General features: G+C 43.6%; 1 protein-coding gene across 3 annotated transcripts in view; it reads left to right on the top strand.

Moving 5' to 3' along the window:
• Positions 1-13,975, top strand: part of HTR1F (5-hydroxytryptamine receptor 1F) — a 134,461-nt gene extending 120,486 nt beyond the window's left edge. For 2 of the 3 annotated variants that reach the window (XM_069785402.1, XM_069785404.1), the window contains 2 exons: positions 1,855-1,988; positions 9,791-13,975. In XM_069785402.1, coding sequence (XP_069641503.1) covers positions 9,829-10,929 — 1,101 coding nt within the window. In that variant the 5' untranslated portion in view covers positions 1,855-1,988; positions 9,791-9,828 and the 3' untranslated portion in view covers positions 10,930-13,975. The remainder of the gene's footprint in view (positions 1-1,854; positions 1,989-9,790) is intronic. The other variant, XM_069785403.1, reaches the window with a different exon arrangement.
• The last annotated feature ends 2,114 nt before the right edge of the window (positions 13,976-16,089 follow it).

Consider the following 16,089-nt stretch of genomic DNA (forward strand, 5'->3'; position numbering starts at 1 on the left):
GGGGTTTGTTTGGCGGGGGCGGTGGGTGTAAGTTGAACTCCTCCTTGTAATAGAGTTTCAGAGCTAGGTATATCAGTGAAAAAGGTTTGCGACTTAGAACTGTGTACACATGTGTTTTCAGAGAGCTAGCAAAGAACACATGGCCCCAAAGCATAAGGATGAGTGGGAAGTGGGAGAAACAAGGCTGTGTTTTGTTACCATTCAAAGGAAGTAAAACTGCCTCTCAACCTCCTTGCTCCAACGCTGCTTTGTGATTCCTACAGATTTCAAGCCCTTATCTGAAAGGCAGTGTTTTGAAACATAAGCAAAGCCATTCTGCATTTTCACCTCACTGTACAAATTTAGTTGATAATCATGAAAGCAAGCCACTCCTGCACAGTATGAAACTAGTTGTACAAATTACATAGAGATGGGTGAACAGTCACTTCTTTGATTCACTGCCAATCCAGATAAAAACTTGAAACAAAAAAAAAAAAAAAACCAAATTAAAACCTTGCTTTTCCTTCAACAGAACTGAAATAAAATTTTTAAACATCTTTTCCTAATACAGAAAATTTTTGTTCAATAGAACATTTTAGGCTGTTAGAGGCAAACTAAAGATGGGTGCCAAAGAGTGGGGATAGGAAGTGAGTGGCCCACTCATGATACAGAGGGTCCAAGTTGAGATCCTGACCACCCATCCAAGGGAGCATGTGCCTCTAAGGACAGGTTGTTGACCATGTGGTTACATGGGACTTTGTCTCTCAGTATAGAATACTTGCCATGACGAAGGTACTGTTTTGCTCAGTGTAGAGCTCACACAGGGGGATGAGGTGCCCAGACACTACTTCATTTCTCAGATACTTGTTTACACAGCTCAGAACATCAGCAGCAGAAGAGATGGCAGGATGCAGCTCCCACAGGAACTATTGTCCAGGAGCTGGTTCTCTGGGGCTCTTCCACACCACATACAATATAAGAGGCAACTATCCAGATCACTTTCCCAAGAGGTCTGGACTAGGGATTCAGACTAGCCTCAAATAAGAGAAGAAACTGAATCCCCTCATCTAATGAATTATAGAAATAAATACTGCCATCTCCTCTGAAGAATTATGAATATGGGTCTGAAATTTTCCCTTTCTCCAGCCAACATAATCAAATTCATAACAGGTGCACTCTCCAGTCACCCAACAACTGAAGCTGCATTTGGGACGTGTGCTTACTGTTTTATAGAAGCAAGTCTGTCATCCTGTGGACCATGCTGTTCTTGCTGCTCCTCCTTCCCCCCTCCCAGAGGGCTGGCTCAGAAGCTGGCTTGCTTCCCCCCATCCCCCTCAGCTAGATTAAAACAGATGGCAGAGGGACATGAAATAGAGAGCAAACACAGATGAGTGATGAATTTTCCAAAAGGAGACAAAAAAAAAAATCAAACCCTCAACTTCAACATTAGAAGCAGCAAGGAATGCATAATTACTTTCTGAACACAGTTCTTCCTTATAAGCAAAAGCAGCAGTTGCTACAGATATGATGACAATAAGCAGGGGAGGTATCCTCCAGGCAGGCTTGACAAGCAGCATAGGACTACACTGCAGTCCAAGAGATGCAAGCAGAGAACATGGCAAAGGCATCAAGGAGCACATCACAGACTAACCCCACCTATGTAGCAACTCTGCTTCCCAAGCAGGTTTTGCTGAGCACTCTGCTCATGGTTACCTAGCTGAGTTTAAAGCTAGCTCAAGTGGTACCTTCCCAGGAACAGCAGTGACACCTTTGAAATGCAGGAGGCAAAGAGCTGCCCCCCCTGAGACAGAGGTACAGGAATCCCCGTTCTGTGGGGTTGTCACATTTGGGCTTGAAAAGTCTGGTATTTTGCAGACTGGAAAACACGGAGCACTTGGTAATGCTCATGAAGTAATGAAGCAAGGACCAAAGCCTCCTGGAGTGAGATGTATCAAAGGAGTCACAGCCAGCGTGCTGCAATTTATACAGCCTCAGTAGGAAACATGAAGGTGAGTTAATTACACCAGTGAGATGAGGACAGAAGCTATTTCAGTGATTCACTCTGCCCCTTTGCCAGAGATTACTGCCCTCATTCTGTTCCTGACGCTGTTGGTGCTTGCATCTCTCTTACCAAGGCACAGAAATGGACTTTTCTTTGCCATTCTGTAAGAAATCAGAGTGCCTGTGCTTAGGCAATAAATGCATTTGTGCATCTCTAAGCTGGAGACACCTATTCTCCAGGACTCTCAGATTTGTTTCCTTCATGTGTTATACTGATATTGAGGGCACACTGCAAAGCCTGTCTATTTACCCATGCTTCTCCTGAGAGGTGCTTGGGAGGCAGAATTCTGTATTATCTTTAGTTGATACTAGTTCAATTGATTTATCTGCAATTTTACAGTTATTTGTGGTCTGTTTCTAGAAATGAGTCTGTTGTGACCTTCTATAAGTGGAAATGATAAATAACACCAGTTAACAGAAACTCAAACAGCAAAACCTAAACAGCTTTTGCGATATTCCTCCAGCTTACCAGTACATTTCAGGTCCAGAACGTGCTCAGTCCCATGTATTGAGACAGTACCACCCAAAACAGTGAATCCAAAGCATTACTTCAGCATGCATATACAAATACTTGCTGACAGATTAAGAACTGGAAATAATTCTGCCTCCTAGGTAAGTATCAGATACAGAGGGGAAAAAAAAAAGAGAAAAAAGAAAGATTTTTAAGCATGCAGAAATGCAGATCGTGTAAGGAAAGCCGGCAACCTTGTGATTTCTGCATCGCACTTCAAACTACTGATAGACATCTACTTTGCATTCCAGGAATGGCAGGTTTGCAGCATCTGCCTTCAGCTGGCAAGTGATTTCCCTTACAAACCTGCCAGTCACCCCTGCCTTGTCTCAGGGAATGCACTGTAGCTTTAGGAGCCTTAGAAAGAGTTAATGTGAGGAAAGAATTTAAGGACAGGATACTAAGAATCAAGTGAAAGTGCCCCTCTCCTCTTCCTCATCTGTTGGGACACTAGGGTTCAGGCTCAACAAAGTATATATCCCCTATCAGATCCAAGTGCAAGCTCACCCTTCTTAAACAGATTTATTTAATCCAAAAGAGTATTATTTTCCTGTACTCGTGTTTAATGTGATAGATCATTACTAAGCTAATTGTCATTAGTACATCACATGGTTGGTAACTAAAGACACACAACCATATCAGGAAGGATTTTTACAAGCTCATAAATGCTGGTTTCAAAACAATTTTAGTTCCCAAGCAAGGCTGGCACTTATAACTACTTTATCCTTCTATGGTTATTTTAGTCTTACCTCCAGTAAGTATCTAGTTAGCCTATACAGGAACAGATGATAAAACAGGGTAGCTGAAAACAAATAGTCTTCTCTTTCATCAGGAAAGGAAGTCTGTAGGATCAATTTCCACAACAGCAAGAAAGCTGGCCCTTTAACTGGCTTACAGATCAGTTTGGCCAATAGAGCAAGGGATCCTGCTAGCAGGTGAAACACTTCATTTCAAAACCAGCTAAAGCCTGTTTGAGCAAGAGACAGGCAGCATCTATCTGTGCCACTGGCACAACTTTGTGTTTACTTAATGGACAAAGGCTGTTACTACTGTCTGTAGCAATTTAAATACCCTTAGTTCAATCAGTTGCTCATTTTGCTTTCTGAATACTGTTACTGGTTTTAAATTAAAGGCACATTTTGCTAAGGAACCCACATGGAAAAAAGAAAGCAAACATCCCCCAGTACACCCAGAAAACTTGTGTTCAAAAGCAGTACTTAAACTCTCATCAGCAAGTTTTCTTGCTGCCAGTACTTACAGCAATATAAAACAAACGAGGCCCAAAAATCAAGAGCTGTAATCTTCTAAGAGTTCAGCCTAAATTCAGAACCCCAAACAGTAGGATCATGATGCCCTTCCAAAAGGCATTCCCAGCCATGTTTCTCCAGCAAATGGTGTTTCAAATTAATTTCCAGGTTTACTCAAAAGCAAGGAATGCTGTTTTCCAAACCTGGAAGGACAGACTAATGCTACTGAACAAGAGCAATCTTGTTACTATTTTGTAAATCTCAAACACAAATGGGTGGTTATAGGCTTAATAACATATACACAAGCTCCTGCAAAACTGAGGACCAACAACAACATTCCCTTTTCTTTGAGTGGCCACTAGACAAATTTAATGTATACTCTTGTGATAAGGCTGCACAGACATTTTCCCCCATGCCCTCTAAACTAGAGCAGTAGGATGATATATGTGCTTTTATAGACAAGGAAGCACTTACATTCTGGTCGCCTCATCATGCCATATCCAGGAGGGAAGGAAAAAAGATTTTTATAAGTGGCTAATACCTCAAAAATAATAATTTTCATGTACCCAAGATAACAGACAGGCTTTATTAGGTGAACAGCAGCTTCCTTTGTTTACAGGGCTGTTGTTCAGCAATCAAAGGCTAATATTTTAATGGGTCAACTGAAATACCATACTACTTGTATTTTAATACCAGTTATAGATTAATTTACTGTGTGAAGATCTATAATGAAGACAAAGTACAAGACATCATTTTCACCAATCTTAAATTCAGGACAATATAATGCAATCAAAGCTTCAAGTCTTTCCAAAGTTTTCCAACGACACTTGCATAATGAAAAGGTAATAATAAAAGACAACACTTCCAACTGCAGCAAGAGCAGCTTCCATGGAATTTGAGGTATCAGTGATAAGCCGACAGATTCATCTTAGTCCTTCAAGAGGGCCACTGAGTCGCCAGTTCCACAAAAGTAACCTTAAAAACATCTGGACTGTAATAATTTCTTTGAAAATAGTTACATGTCACTGCTGAACCCAGCTGAACCCATTCAATAATTGTTGAAATACAGATTTCTCTTCAGTTCAGCATGGCTGCAAGTTTGTTTTCATTTACCAGAGTAAATTCTCTGCTCAGAGAAGAGAGCTCCAAGTATTCCATGCTTCATTTTGAAGTCTTATGTCAGGTATGTGGCCATAAGGAGATGGCCACACCACAGGGCAGAGGAACTGTGACTGCTCTGTGAGGCAAGAGCTCAGTAGACTCACACGGGGATAACAGCAAAGTCCGAGCTGGAAATACAGTGTGTAGGTATGCCAGTATGCCCGCAGCACCTGGGGGTATCACCTGAGATTAGATCTTCCCTGCACTAAATGCATACAAGAGATAATTCATGCTACTAAGAGAAGGCAATACAAATATGCAAAGTAGGGTAGCACAGAAATACTCCTGTATCTATTTTACAAAGAGTTAACTAAAGCACTTTAATGAATTTGCTCAAAAATTGACAAGGAAAGCCTGCAGCAGAGGGGCAGAAGCCAGCTCTCCTGCATCCTAATCCAGTGCACCGTTTCCAGGATCATTCTTCATACTCCTAAAGTGGTTTGGTTGCTTGCTGAGGACAGAAGCCAGTGATGGCCACTGATTGAACTGAGTTCAACTCCGCAAGAGAAAATCCAGAATTAGTCCATCCTGGAAGTGATCACAAGAGAGAGAAGCAGCAGTCCTTAAATGCTGCCAGTGTTTCAACTCCCCATGTTTATAAAACAATCTTTTTAGGTAATGATCACCCAATAACCTTGTGCAAATTTCTGCCACAGTTAGCAGAGGATTCCCATCCCACTTGGACAGGAAAGCCACTAAACTTTGTGACTGGCAATCCTCAGCAGCACAGCCACTGAATGGCTCTATAACCTCAAAGGGAGCCACTACCTTGGAGGGCAGATATTGTCACCATACTGCTGTCTCCCTTGGATGGAGCCACACTCTTTGGTCTGCACAGCAGCCCATGGGGACCACCTTGGACACCTGCTGCCAGGACTGTGAGGGCAACAGCAGAGGGTCTTAACACTCCACGTAGGAACAGGAGGGCATATGTCCAGGTGGGTACCATTAAAGAACAGGTTATGTCCCATGAACAGGACACCTCAGCACAATTATCTATCTAACAGTAGTACACTAGAAACTCAGTGTGGTAATCTCCAATCCTGCTGTATTTCCATGCTAGCAGCCTGAACGAAATCTGTGTACCAGCTGATAATCTTAAAACCACACAGAGAAGCATAATCATGGCACATGGCAAGTAAGCACATTTCTGTCACTGCTTCTTATAAAAAGCCTCCAAATAAATGCCACACTTAGCAAAACCTACTTATTCCTACACACCAGTTTTGCAAACTCACCCATACCATTTTCCTTACTCCACAGTCCCAAACTGAATCATCTTTCAAAAGCTATTAATCAACTTTTATTATCTCTAAATTGCTTTTTGCTTGCTTGCAATTAAGTACTAATACCCAAAGAGTTAGAAATTTATAAGGTAATTAACCATAATGAGTAACTGTTCTAAAATATGATCAACTGCCAGATATCAACAGAAGTCTTAGTTTTTCCCAATAAACTTTTTTTCCCATGTATTTATACAAGCTTGAAAATGAAGATTTATTTAGCAGACGTTGAACATTCACAAGATAATACTATATGTGCCTATTCCTTCTCTGGAAGGCAGCTAGCTATAGACAAAAATATCTGCAAACTAGCAATTACTGTGGATTCAGAAGCTTTTAAGGTGACACTGTGTCCTGGTTTCAGCTGGGATGTAGTTAACTGTCTTCCTAGTAGCTGGTACAGTGCTATGTTTTGAGTTCAGTATGTGAAGAATGTTGATAACACTGATGTTTTCAGTGGTTGCTCAGTAGTGTTTAGACTATAGTCAAGGATTTTTCAGCTTCTCATGCCCAGCCAGGGCACCTGACCCAAACTGGCCAACGGTGTATTCCATGCCATGGGACGTCCCATCTAGTTTAGGAACTGGGAAGGGGGGGGCAGGGATTCGCCGCTCGGGGACTGGCTGGGTGTCGGTCGGCGGGTGGTGAGCAATTGCCCTGCGCATCATTTGTACATTTCAATCCTTTTATTACTACTGTTGTCATTTTATTAGTGTTATCATTATCATTATTAGTCTCTTCTTTTCTGTTCTATTAAATCGTTCTTATCTCAACCCAGGAGTTTTACTTCTTTTCCTGATTTTCTCCCCCATCCCACTGGATGGGGGGGAGTGAGTGAGCGGCTGCGTGGTGCTTAGTTGCTGGCTGGGGTTAAACCACGACACACTGACATGATGAAAGATCTACTTTTATGCCTATGAAGTGTATTTCAAGTTCAGAAAGAGGGACACAGAGAGAAAGAGAGCACACACATGCTGTAATCAGCTCACATACAGGACAAGATTCCACTCAGCATTTGTAAATATCGCCATGTAAAATACATTTCCTTTCCTTATTCTTCCATAAAATTAAATGTTGGTCAAGCAATGCTAAAAACCTTTTTGAGCAGGTCAATAACATTGTCGTGGTTTCAGCCCAGCCAGTAACAAAGCACCATGAAGCCGTTCACTCACTCACTCACTCCCCCCTGCCCCAGCCATGGTGGGATAAGGAGAAGATATAAAGGCAGGCTCGTGGGTCGAGACAAGGACAGGGAGGGATCACTCACCACTTATGGTCACGGGCAAAAGACAGGCTCAGCTTGGGGAAGAAACTAAATCAATTTAATTCACTACCCATCAAATCAAAACAAGGCTATCAGGAAGTGAACCCAAACCTGAGAACACCTTCCCCCCAGCCCTCCCTCCCACTCCCGGCTCTCTCTGCCTCCTCCCCACCAGAGGCACAGGGGGACGGGGAATGGGGGTTGGGGTCAGCTCCCCACACCTTGTCTCTGCCGCTCCTTCCTCCTCGGGGGAGGAGGACTCCTCGCCCATCCCCTGCTCCAGCGTGGGGTGCCTCCCACGGCAGACAGTCCTTCACCAACTTCTCCAGCGTGAGTTCTTTCCGCGGGCTGCAGTTCCTCACAAACTTCCCTGGCGTGGGTCCTTTCCTTGGGCTTCAGCTCTTCCCAAACTTCCCTGGCGCGGGTCCTTTCCGCGGGCCGATCTTCAGCCACGCACTGCTCCAGCGCAGGCTTTCCCACGGAGTCGCGGCCATCTTGGGGGGCTTCCCCTTCCCCGCTCCCCTCTATGGGCTGGGGGGGGACAGCCTGCCGTCCCGTCCCACCACGGGCTGCAGGGGCATCCCCTCCTCCGGCGCACCTCCTCCCCTCCTTCCTCACTCACCTCGGTGTCTGCAGAGGGGTTCCTCTCACATTCCGATCCCCCACTCGCTACCGGTTCCCCTTCTTCAATCTGTTCTCCCAGAGGCGCGACCACCGTCGCTGATGGGCTCGGCCTGGGCCAGAGGCGGGAAGTCGGGGAAGCTTCTGGCAGCTTCTCACGGGAGCCGTCCCTGCGGCCCCTCCACCGCTACCAAAAAAACCTGCGCCACACAAACCCAAAACAAGCATATAAAGCATTGCCCAGGTTAGAATCTCAAACTAAATTAGTGAGTTGTGTCCAAGGTTATAAACAGTATATGAGATTCTTTTTCAGCGACTCCAGCATAATATCAAAAAGCTTTAGTTATGTTAATGAGACCCATTTTCCTAAGTAAAATTATTCACTTATTTCACGTATTTCCCTACCTGTGGCATCCAACGCAACGCAAATGCAACCCACTCACTACACTCCAAAATTTGTCAGAGAAAACCCCACTTAGGGGTTAATCAGGTAGATCCACACACAAGAAATTGCAGGTCAAAACTTGCAAGAGGATGAAATCTGATCCTCTTACCCGAGTTACAAGCTGTAGTCTAAAAACTTCAAAACTCTTACTTCAGCTGCGGTCCATAGAGTGCTTAGAAACCCTTCTTGATAAGAAAGTAGGGTGCATGTCCCCAGAACATAACTGAGAATTTCTTTCATCAGTATTTCCCTGCTTTTTGCTTCCTGCAGAGCTGTACGAGGAGTTATACTGTTTCCGTAGAGTCATTAGCAGGACAACTAGCATCCAAGTTTTCTGCAGTTTTCTTCAGCAGCAACCACAGAATAGCAAAACTTGAGGAAAAGTAATATGTTCTCAAGACTCTAAGCTATGTATAATATTTCAGTTAGACGATAAGTCAACCATTTGAAGCTTTAAAATATATTCAGCTGTTTTATTTTAGAGGTGCATAAGAAGAAGCTCTAAAATGAAACTTTCAACATGCAATTGTTTCTTCTCCTGTTTGCACTGCAATGTTTCACGTTTCTGTTTTCTCTTGAAAACTATGTCCCAGTTTAGAAAGCCCATGCTTATCTATACACAAGGAAGGACTCACGTACTGCTGGGGAAAAAGGAGTTTATATAGAGAAAACAAGAATTATGCCTGCTTCCCGTGGATTAAAGTTTTCAACAGTCATTACATCGCTTAGTGGAGTGGACAGTGCTAGCCTAAAGGCAATATTAGTACTTACTTTAGGATGAGATTGTCCACCTTTAACCAGTTTCAAGACTCCACTACAATCCATTCAAAGTACTTAGCAGGAGGGCTGGCTCTGCACCCCAGGGGCCACATTGATGCTGCTGCCCTGCTCAAGGGACCAGGCTGGCTCCCCCGTGCAGCGACATGCAGCACCCCACAGGGCAGTGCCATCTCAGGCACCACAGCATGCTCCTCTTCCCTGCCATGCAGACATGCCTTTCTCAACAGCAAAACCAAGGAGAAAGAGGAGGTCCCTATTCTGAAGGCAGAGTATCCCACATAGTGCTAGCCAGGAAAATCTGTCTGGAGGCAGAATAATTTCTAATAGTAAGTCTGAGGTTCTTGTAAGTTTGGGGCCCATAGTCTTTTAAGATGACAAAAATCAAGACTTCCTGGAGACTAAGGATGCACATTCTGAATGTTTTTACTTTTCCAACAGGTAACTGCTACTGGTAAAGATCACCTTTAAAAGGGAACATGGATTTAATAAACTCAACTGAACAAAATGGTACATCAGAAGAACTATTCAAATGGGTGACATCCAAGATTCTCATTTCCATTACCCTGTCTGTGCTTGCACTAATGACAACGGCCATCAACTCTCTCGTGATGACTGCAATAATTGTGACAAGAAAGCTCCACCACCCCGCCAACTATCTAATCTGCTCTCTTGCAGTGACTGATTTCCTTGTGGCAGTCCTAGTGATGCCCTTCAGCATTGCCTACATTGTAAAGGAGACCTGGATGATGGGGCAAGTGGTGTGTGACATTTGGCTGAGCGTGGACATTACGTGCTGCACGTGTTCCATCTTGCATCTCTCTGCCATTGCTTTGGACCGGTATAGAGCAATCACAGATGCTGTGGAATATGCAAGGAAAAGGACACCTAAGCATGCTGGCATCATGATTGCAGTGGTATGGATCATATCCATTTTTATCTCCATGCCACCTTTATTTTGGCGGCACCAGACGACCAGCAGGGATGACGAATGCATCATCAAACACGACCACATTGTTTTCACCATTTACTCTACATTTGGCGCCTTCTATATTCCTCTGGCCTTGATTCTGATCCTTTATTACAAGATATACAAGGCAGCAAAGACATTTCACAGAAGAAGTGTCAGCCGGATCGTAAGGGAGGAGGCAAATGGACAAGTCCTTTTGGATGCAGGTGAAAGAAGCACCAAATCGGCTTCAATGCCCAGCACAGCAGAGAAGACATCAGATCCCCTGGTGAACTGCAATAAAAGCAATATCACCCTACGAAGCCCTAGGTCTGAATCTAAGCACGAGAAGTCCTGGAAAAAACAGAGAATCTCTAGCACAAGAGAACGAAAGGCAGCAACTACGCTGGGTCTGATCTTGGGGGCATTTGTGATCTGCTGGCTCCCTTTTTTTGTAAAAGAAGTAGTTGTTAATACCTGTGAAAGGTGTCACATCTCAGAAGACATGTCTAATTTCCTAGCATGGCTGGGATATATAAACTCCCTTATTAACCCTCTAATCTACACAATCTTTAATGAAGATTTCAAGAAAGCCTTCCAGAAGCTTGTGCAGTGTAGGCAATATCTTTAAGAGCTTTTGTTCATATAAGGAGAACATACTCATTGGTTCTTAACCTGTATAAATTTATATAACTGAGATGACATTTGTTGTATTTAAGGAAAAGCACCAAGACTCTGCATTTACAGTATGACTTTTTTGTATCAGTAGTACTGGAACCATAAATTGCCCAAGTTTTAAAGAGGTGGATCATCTGGGATCAGTTTTGCTCTGGAAAAAGAGGTAGCATATTGTGGCTCTGATCCAGTTGGGATTTGCAGAGCTGCCTAGCTTGAAGCATAAGGTATTACCTTAAATAGGAAGGAAATATACACTTGAAGTAGACAAAGAAACAAAATTTGAAAAAAAGTAACCCTCAGTCACCAATGAAATTTTAAGTAAAACAACACACAGGTTCTAAACCCTAATGCAAATAAGAAGATAGAAAATACACCTTGGAATTAGAACATGATTTTATTAGTTTGACACAGGCCTGCAGCATAGAGCCAAGCCATTCCCAGTGAAAGGTAGTAGCTTTAAAAATATCTAGCATTATCCTATGTTGATTAGCTGAGTGCAGCTGCAGCCCTGTCTTCTCCCGTAAATAGAGGGCTTCCCTGTGTTATGCCCTCGCAGCACCCCAGCGGTAGTCAAGGTGCTTTCACGGGTTACCAGTTTCATAGCAAGCCAATGTTGTGAGCTCTCTGCCATTGCACACCCACAACAGACATGGGCATAGCACCAAGGGAAACAGACAGACAGCTGGGGCACCTCCATTGTGCTGGGTACACATAGTGCCTGGTGCTCTGAGACACCTCTTCAGTACGGACTAGGGAGGGTAAGCTCATAAAGAGCAGCTGGTCCTTCTCATGGAGATGTTAGAAGGGGAAGAATCATGAGACACTCCTTTCTTCATGTCCTCATCCCTGCCTCACACACCTGGCCAGGCATGGCCCCTGTGACTTTCAGCGCCAAACCCAGCTACACAATTTGTGCCAGGGTCTCCAGAGCATTGCTGATGGTGGGTGGCTTAGTGAGGTTTGGTTGAGGGCCACCTAATGAAGAACTTGGCCTGACAGCTCCAGCTCATCTTGTTCAGCCCTCCACCCCAAGAAGCACGATATCCCCCAAGTCTTTTCTCGACTGCCTCAAGCACTAGGGCTGTGCACTCCAAGCACATGAAAAAGCAGAGACCAACCACAGTGCTGGCAGCGTTGGTCTCTGGAAAAGGCTGTGCAGCAGCTTCTCCAGTAAGAGCAGGGGAGTCACCTCAGTATGCAGTGCACACCTGGGCAGGGGATCCTGGGGGATGCTTACTGGCTGGCACCTCTAAACCCCTCCTTCCCCCAGAGCACCTAGTCCATGCCCCCAGTCCCAGCAGAGCTAAAAGGATGTTGTAGGCGCTCCAGCCAGCCCTGGCCAGCTGTTTCAGTCAAAGATAACCACAACGAACTGTGGGCTTTGTGGGCTGAGTTCTAAGGCCTCAAAGATGGTACCTTGGCCAATTTTGATTTACATGCTCTAGATGCCAAGCCACAGCAAAAATGAGTGCAAGAACAGCCCTTGCCTCAAAATCAGCAGTGCAAGTTTGCCGACAGCTAAGAGTACTAACAGAGCAGTGGGCATCTACCCCTGAGTGCAGATGAGTCACTAAGAGCCACACCAGAACACAGGGATGGGTTTTGCACTTTTCAGGACAAACAGATTCAGGCTGTGTCACTAAGACCCTGGATTCAACTTCATTGCCACCCATTCAGTGCTGTCAGGCAGGAACAGGGACTTGAGGCTCCTTACAGGAACTACAAATCCACTGTCAGCAGCAGCAGTCTCCTGCAAAGGCACTCTATTTTGGCACATGGGCCAGCAGCTTAGGGACATCACAAAGAAGCTGAGACATGAGACCACTATGGACACCCTTAGTTTGGGAAAGTTATCACTGGTCATTCCAGTTGTTCTTCCAAGAGACTTTCAGCTATTTGCATTAGACAAGAAAACTCAGAAAGAAGCCATTACTGTCATTTCTCTCTCCCCCTCTCCCTCCCTTGTATTACCAACTCCGGAGTTTAATAATTTTTGTATTTTGCCCACTAGCTACCAGCTGACACAACAGCTGTCAGAGGTGTTTCCTGCAAGATGATGAGGTTTGAAACCTGAGATATCGAACTAATTTGTTTCTGTCACTTGCAACTTACTGTATTCTGCTTTCACATCAAGGTCCAAATGAGATGCTACTCAGAAGTACTAGAAATGGTGCATTTGCTTTGGTGTTGATTTTAACCCAGCCAGAATCTAATGGAAAGCTCACTTGTCATGCCGCGTAGCTCTAGCACAGCGGTAGCACAGCTAAATTTTGAAGATACTAGGATGCGACAGAATGGAATTTGGCTCATGCTCAGTGCAAGCTAGCACGCTTTACTACCATTGCAGCCAGAGCACAGCCTCTGCAGCCCCCATGACCTTGGCAATGGCTGCATTATGCTAAAAGAAAAAAACTGCTTTAAACATCAGCTGTGCTCTACTGTCTCCAGAAAGAGCCATGGAATTCAGCTTTCTAAAAGGATTAGCAGATTAGCAGAAGGCAGCAAAGGAAACCCCACTGAAACACTTAAGATTGAAGACCTCTGTTTCCCACATTTCCTGAGTACTGAGTCATAACATTGGATATCTAGGGGCAGGACTTCCTTTCCCCCTGCTTCTCCCTTTATGACTACTGGAGGGTGGAGTATGTTGTTTATCATCTTACACGTAAGAAGTTTGACAATATCTTGTGAAATCAAATTGGAAGGAAAAAAGGGGGTTGCTTTTGAGGAGAAAAGATACTTGAAATACTCATATTTAAATAATAATGGATAATGCTCAAAGAATGGAATGATATGTAGATAAACAGAAAATAGCTGTCATTTATGCACTGTTAACAGTATTATAATCTGAATCTAATTTAGGGTGGTTTCTTTTGTATCCTTTTCACTGAGCTGTATCTGCTCACCCTTCAACACCCCAGTGGTGGAAGATGCAACTACAAGAAATCTAAGCAAATGAGTGGGTAGTTATCCTATTAAAAGCACTTGTGGCTTGTGGACCATCGTTTCTTGGTGTCTGACTGCAACTCATCACTCATTCTCTAACAGAATCCACTGTGCTGAACACTGTATCACACAACCCCACACAGTATCATTTCATATCTAGCATTTATCCATGCATGTGTTAAGAAAAAATGTGAGTTCCTTTTTCAAAATGCATAAAGGTTAAGATGTCTGTGGGATGCTGCTTTCCCCTCCCCATCCACTGGAGCTCAGCACTGGATTCAAGGAGCAAGATTTTATGAACTGGACCTAAGATTTTTTGCAGGTAGCTCCATGCCTTGTGAGAGCTCAGTCTCAGCAAATAGAAAAAATTATGTCTGGTTTCCTGTCTCTATCAGAAGACTCTGTGTTGTATTGCAGGGAAAAGGTTTACATCTCCTCTAAGGTTTGCACAAGCTTCCTGGATCCCTATCCCTGCTGCAGCTACCCTCCCATCCCACCCAGCTAGTTTAGATTTCTTCTAATACCCAGAGAACAGGATTTGGAGCAGCTGACCTCCTCCCACTTCAGCTTTCACAGAGAATGATTGCTGAAGCAGCTGTGAACACTATATCCAGTTCAGGTGGATAGTTTTTGCTAACAGCAAGCAGTTAAGTATACCTCATTATCCTGTACTCATTTCTTTGCCTTTCCTCCCTGCCAGATGCTTTATTGGTGTCCTTTCCTCTTGAGGATGGCATATCCGTACAAAGGGCTTGGGGATACAAATATACTTTTGTTTCAGTGATGCAGTCACACTTGTTAACACGTGACTGTACCACCCAGAAACACCCACCTCATCCAAATGCGCTTTTGGCAGTCACTGTCTTCAGCTGGTGCGTAATTGTTCTTGGTGCTAGGGAGGTACATGGAAATAACTATGTGCCAAATTATTTTCTCCAGTAGTTACAAACTCAGCACATTATTTCTAGGCAAGTACACATTATTATTTGGCCTTTGCATTTCAGATTCCTTTGAAGAAGGGAAACAGAAAATTACCGCTGTAGCCCTTAGAAGGAAAGGCTTTTTTTGAACTCCACACATCAGAGAGTAAACGCTGCAAGAAAAGTGAGAAGAAACCATTGTAGCAGCCCTGTAATGATTAAGCATAAACCTAACACTGTGCCTCATCTAGAAACAAGGGCTGCACCGCTGCATGGGCAGCTGTTCTCAGACAGATTGCTAATGGGTCAGCAGTCATCTACTGGTCACAGCAGGCACTCAGAAGCACTCCAACACCCAAGCAAGCAGTAAATGGCATCAGCTGGTGGCTCTCATATTCCTCCTCCAAAAAGTGCTACTGCACTACAGGGGCAGTACTACCTATAGCAGAACTGCTGAAAATTACCAGCAAGATGTTGGTAACCCTCCCCTGCAAAATCCTGAAATGAATTAAACAGATATTTTTTTTCTGGATTTTTCATTTGTCTTCTGGGGACACTGGGTCAAATTTCTTATTTTCCTCCTCAACCAGGAAGGCTAAACCTCTAAAAGAAATACAAACATTTCTTCAATCTAGCATTTCTAGCCGTCATTTGGTAACTCAAGAAATGAAAGCCTTGATGATACCAAGCTTGGCTAAAAAGAAAGATTACAGAAAACAGAACAAACAGAAGTCAGCAGCATTGGCGTGAACAGTCAAGGTTACCAACTGAATTCAAAACAGCATTTCTGGTGTCAAGTCCCTCACTTATAACGGAGACCAATGACTGAAAGCAACCTTATATGCTCAGGAACTTACTGAAGTATGAGTTTCCTAAATTCCAGTTCTTTACTTCATGTTCAAGTGAGTTACTTCTTAAGAAAGAACTTTGCAACTCGGGAAAATTTCAGAGGGAAATATTTTTAGGCAAGGAAAAAGTACTGTATTTCATTAGTCAAACCACATTAGTACAATTATGTATTAAAAATCTTGCTAAGGCAAAGTCAAAGATGCTTATTGAATGCTGTTACTTTTTATCCAGTAGTAGCTTAAATCAATTGTATCCACTCTTTAAGGCATACATTTATTTAAACCATAGATTTGAAGGTATTCATTGTTACATACCAGATGGGCAGCAGTAACAAAATTAGCCTCCATTTCCACTTTAAAGCAAATTAGTTCCTATACATGCATGATACTTTCTCTCAC

The sequence above is a fragment of the Haliaeetus albicilla genome, chromosome 6, assembly GCF_947461875.1.
Source record: "Haliaeetus albicilla chromosome 6, bHalAlb1.1, whole genome shotgun sequence".
Lineage (NCBI taxonomy): Eukaryota > Metazoa > Chordata > Aves > Accipitriformes > Accipitridae > Haliaeetus > Haliaeetus albicilla.